The 5,511-nt window shown below is 37.8% G+C and overlaps 1 protein-coding gene across 1 annotated transcript; it reads left to right on the plus strand.

The window, feature by feature from the left end:
* Positions 1-1,407: 1,407 nt before the first annotated feature.
* On the plus strand, positions 1,408-5,480 carry LOC101297015 (tetratricopeptide repeat protein 7A-like). The gene is made up of 5 exons (XM_004289927.1): positions 1,408-1,709; positions 2,249-2,501; positions 2,849-4,062; positions 4,695-4,851; positions 5,026-5,480. Exons 1-5 carry the CDS (start codon positions 1,455-1,457, stop codon positions 5,340-5,342), a joined length of 2,196 nt encoding a protein of 731 aa, XP_004289975.1. The 5' UTR covers positions 1,408-1,454; the 3' UTR covers positions 5,343-5,480.
* Positions 5,481-5,511: the final 31 nt, after the last annotated feature.

Here is a 5,511-nt window from a genome sequence, read left to right on the forward strand (position 1 = left end):
CTTTTTTTTCTTTTTTGTAGGATGAAAATGACGATTATCCATATATAAACTCTCGAGCTCGTAATGTTCCTGAGAAGACGTTTGGAACTAAAAGGTCCTGTTTGTTATATTTCAATGTGTTCGGAGACGTTCTTTTATTCTCATAAGGTATGAGATTTTGTATATATAGTTGAAGAAATCACATGCAACATGTGTTGTACGTTTCCTTACGTGTATGCCGTAATTAATAATCTATCAATTTGTACACGAGTATTAATTATCAGTCAAAGAATATAGACCCACGTAACAAAATAGATTAGTGCCCAAAAATGCATGGTTGGTATGCTAAGCTGGTGGGATTATTGCAGCTATTTTCTTGTTGATGCGATTGCAGTTATTGATTTTTTTTTTTTATTCAGGTAAGTAATTTAAATATTACAATTTTATGAGTTGAACTCATAATCTCGTATTTATTAAAAGGAGACTATGCCGCTAGACTAAATGATACCAAGCCAGCTATAGATCATTTTAATCTCCATCTTTAATTACTGTCTTTTAAGTTTAATTTTTGTAATTTCGGTTGTCTAGCTAGGGGTTAATCGTTGTGTCATCTTGGTTGTTTTTTCTGGACACGATAAGAAGGGGTGAGTGCAACGCTTCACACGTGCAAGAGCTAGTAAAAATTTAAGGAGTAAAAATCGTTAGGCGATGGTAATAAAAAAAAGTAGTGAAATAAAAGCAGAGAAAGAAGACAAATAAGTGTACGGTTAAAACCGTTACACGCCAACGAAGCAGGGTGAAAATCCATTCCACGTGGCGAGCAATGAGCCTCATCCAAGAAGTTAACAGCAAACACGTGTCCACGTGGGACCAGGCAAAAAGGAATTTCCCAGTTCCCGAAAACCCCAAAAAATCATCGTCAATTCAATTCTGCTTAACCCCTAGACAATCTTCCAGCTTACGCTCCAATTTTGCAGCCATGGTTTTCACCCCAATACGACGTCGTCCCGATTCTTGAAACTCTAAAAAGGGAAAAAGAAAGATTCGAATTGAAGTTGATGGGCGTCGCTTTTGCTCGTTGCCGAAACCAAAGGTGATCGCTTTGATTGGTTATTTATGCAATTCGTGATTGTCCTGTAGGTTTCTAGGGTTTTTGATTTTCAATTGGCTCTAGTTTTGGGAATTCTCGTTGTTAAAGATCGTATCTTTCTGTGTAATTGAATTATGTTTTTGGTTTAGGGTCTTGCCCGGAATCATAGTTTTGGTTTTGTTTAGGGAATTGAGTTTGTCATTGTGGTTATCAATATATAATAATCTTTGATTATGCAAAAGCTTGAGCTAATGCTTCATTGCCTGACCCTATTCTTGATTTGATGATGATGATGGTGTAGTTGACTTGTGTGATGGGCGGTTTTCAATTTTGGATATAAAGGTTAGTGGTGTTGGTGGTGGAAGATTTTGGAGCACAGTGAAGCATGACGAGGAGTAGAAGTGAGAAGGGTAGCAGGAGCAGAAGCTCGGGGAGCTTCGGAATGATTATGAACTGTTTATGCTCCGGAGAGCAGTTGAGTGGACCGGATGATTTGATTTTTTCGGATAGTGAATCGCTTGCAACCAGGGATCATAAGAGTGAGCTTTCGTCGCGTGTAGCTGCCGTTACCAACAAATCACACACCAATATTTTGGAAGCTGAATCATCTCTGCGGGAGACTGGTGGTTTGAACTACGAGGTTTGCTTACTTTGACAAACTTGTTTACTGATGGATTTCGATTATTGGATGTTATGATGCGTTTTTGCCGAATCCAGCTTCTTGTTGCTTTATGCAAATCCTATATGGATTTGCAGTCAAATTATACACCTGTAAGCATGTTTAGTCTCCATCATGTATGGAACGATGAAGTAACTGGATTTATCTGGAATGGTCACTCTGCATAGATTAAGGCTGTTGGGTTCATAATAGAGGCCTTGTTTAGTTCCTTAACTACTGTTAGGTAGTCCTACCCTTCTAGGGAAAAGCTAGATAGCCTGGGGGACAATAAAATAAAATACCACAACAAAAAATCTTGTAAATCATTCAAAGAACTTGTCTTGCTGAAAACAAGTTAAAATTTCATAAGCCTTGTCTAGTTCATAACTTATCATTCATAAAAAACTAGAATGAAAACAGATTGCTTCTTAGGAACCCCTGTGCAGCAGTGCAGTATCTGTCTTGGTGATTTCATTTTTTTTTTTTGGGTAATCTAAAGCTGCGAAATCTGTAATTTGCAGGAAGCTAGAGCATTATTAGGAAGATGTGAATATCGTAAAGGAAACATCGAACTTGCTTTACATGTATTCGAAGGAATAGATATTGCTGCAGTGACTCCAAAGATTAAAGTCACCCTTGCTAGAGCTGGCGAACATCGTAGGAGACGTTCTCAAAGTAATGATACTCCACCTATGTCTGTAAATGCTGTTAGTTTACTTCTGGAAGCGATATTTCTTAAAGCAAAATCACTGCAGAGTCTTGGGACGCTTGAAGGTACCAAAATATGTTGATTTACATACTTTCACTCTTCTTTGTAGAATCTTGGATCTTATCAAATTGTACATAATTTGAAACCCATGTCTTCTATGAAAGTGTTTACTTTAGTGATAAGAAACTAATAGGTATTAGCTTTGTATAAATATAACCAGTTTCCAAGAAATTTAGTAAAAAGGGCAGTGCCAGATCATATGAACTGAAAATAGTGTTTTATATGCCATGATCTTGAGTTGTATTAGATTAGATCGGGAAAAATTTAAGAAAGGGGGGAACTTTTGAGTTTCCAACATGATAATTAGACACAATTAGATGACTTTATTTATCTCCTTCCTTTGTTCTTGCAGAAGCTGCTCGATCCTGCAAAGTTATTCTGGACACTGTTGAATCTTCGTTACCAGGCGGTTTACCTCAAAGCTTTGGCGCTGACTGTAAATTGCATGATATTGTAAGTCAGAGTGTTGAGTTGCTCCCGGAATTGTGGAAGTTTGCTGGTTGTCAACATGAAGCTATCCTCTCATACCGACGGTCTTTACTCAGTCATTGGAACCTTGCTACACAAACTATTGCAAAGATTCAGAAAGAGTTTGCCGTTTTTCTGTTGTATTGTGGAGATGAAGCAAGCCCCCCAAACCTCCGCTTCCAAATGGATAGATTTACACCGAAAAGCAATTTAGAAGAGGCTATTCTTCTGCTAATGATACTACTTAGAAAAGTTTCTCTCAAAAGAATTGAGTGGGATCCATCAATTTTGGATCATCTTTCTTTTGCTCTATCTGTTTCTGGAAATTCCAGGGCTTTAGCTACTCAATTTGAAGAATTGCTACCTGGTTTTATTAATCCGGAAGATAGATTTTACAGACTAGCTCTCTGTTACTATGGAGCAGGTGAGGATTCAGTTGCTTTAAATCTACTAAGGAAGTTGTTGGGTAATGGTATGGATCCAATGTGCTTTCCAGCTCTGTTAATGGCATCAAAGATATGTGGGGATAACCGTTGTCATGCAGAAGAAGGGGTAAGCTTTGCACTCAGATCCCTTGAAAGTGCTGATGGTAAATGTGATAAATTGAAAAGTACTGCCACTTGTTTATTGGGCATATCGCTTTCAGCACACTCTAAATCAGCGGTTGGTGATAGTGAGAGGGTGACAAGACAGACCAAGGCCCTTGAGGCCCTGAAAACTGCTGGGCAAATGACAGTAATGAGCGACCCCATTATTCTTTACCATCTCAGCTTAGAATATGCTGAGCAGAGAAACTTGGATGCTGCGGTTGATTGTGCTAAGCAAATGCTAAATCTGGAAGGTGGATCTAATGTCAAAGGTTGGTTATTGCTGACCAGGATATTGTCGGCTCAGAGACGGTTTGTGGATGCTGAAACAATCATAGATGGTGCTTTGGACCAGACAGGTAAATGGGATCAAGGAGAACTACTGCGAACCAAAGCCAAACTTCAACTTGCAGAGGGACAGATTAAACGTGCCATTGAGACATACACTCAGCTTCTTGCTCTTCTTCAAGTTCAGAAGAAAAGCCTTGGTTACGGTAAAAGAAGCTTCAAGGTATGTTATTCTTTATCTGATTACTTTATCCACTTTACCATTTATCCAAGGATTCTATTTCAGGAACAGGTTTATCGTTATTATTTAATATCGTGGACAGTTGGGATGTTTAAGAATTTAATGCATGACTTCACTTATACATTGACACTTTGACAGTGAAACTGCTGTTTGAGAATTAACCTGATTCCTAGGTTGTGTCATTACAAGTCAAGAAGTTCTGACAAACTTTGAGTAGTAGGAATTTTTTAGCCTGTTTGTATTCAGGATGAGTGGCCTATGACAGAAAGGAATGAGAATGATGAATATGTTGAAATATCATCTCTCTGTTACTAAATTTGATGGAGTTCTCTGTTTTGATTGAAGAAAGAGGGGATACAGCGCTCATTATTTCATGTTCTGTCTGGTCATGAAATTGTATCATTAAAGAATATTAATAACTATTATATCCCTAATTACTGAGTTTAGAATGGATAGTCTTCTTTCACTCTAAGTACATGTGTATTAGGTAATTGTGGATGCATTTTCTAATAACAGTTTATTTTACCCTAGACATCAATTGTGTGTTCTCTTTGCAAGACTTTCAGATATAATTGTTCCACTGCAATTATACTCATTTGTATTCTTAATGACAGAGCACCAGACGACATTTTGATAGAAATTTGGAATTGGAAATATGGCATGATCTGGCACATGTCTACATCAATCTTGCACAATGGAGTGATGCTGAGATTTGTCTTTTCAAATCTAAAGCCATACGTACCTACTCTGCAACTAGATGCCATGCCACTGGTAAATTATCGCAATAATAGTAGTTTCAATTTCTGTTCATCCAGTTAGTTCTTCATGCTCCAAACCACGGAGAAAAGAATATATAAAAGATCGGTGAATATTAGTGTTTGTGGAGACTTTGTTGCTGGTGCATATCATGTATTATAGTAATAAAGAATTTCATCGATTCTGCAGGTGTACTGTATGAAAAGAAGGGCCTCTACAAGGAAGCTGTGAAAGCTTTTCAAGAGGCTTTGACTATTGATCCCTCCCATATACCGAGCTTGGTCTCCAATGCTGTTGTTGTCAATCGACTTGGTAATTCAGAAGTAGTTGTCAAAAGCTTTTTGATGAATGCGTTAAGTCTTGATAGGATGAACCATTCCGCATGGTATAACCTAGGCCTACTTTACAAATCCCAGGGTACCCTGTCTTCCTTATCTGAAGCTGCTGAATGTTTTGAGGCTGCAGTCTTTCTTGAAGAGTCTGCTCCTGTAGAACCCTTCAGATAATCATATACACACACACTTACACACACATACATGTACGTTAATATGTAAACCTTTCTTTGCTGTCATGTTCAAAGTTGATAGTATCACCTTAGATAATGACAAAAAAAAAGTGAATATAGTCACCTATTTTTTACAAAGCCTTTCAGGGGTCTTTGTTTTCTAGTGTAAT

The sequence above is a fragment of the Fragaria vesca genome, linkage group LG2, assembly GCF_000184155.1.
Source record: "Fragaria vesca subsp. vesca linkage group LG2, FraVesHawaii_1.0, whole genome shotgun sequence".
Classification (NCBI taxonomy): Eukaryota; Viridiplantae; Streptophyta; class Magnoliopsida; order Rosales; family Rosaceae; genus Fragaria; species Fragaria vesca.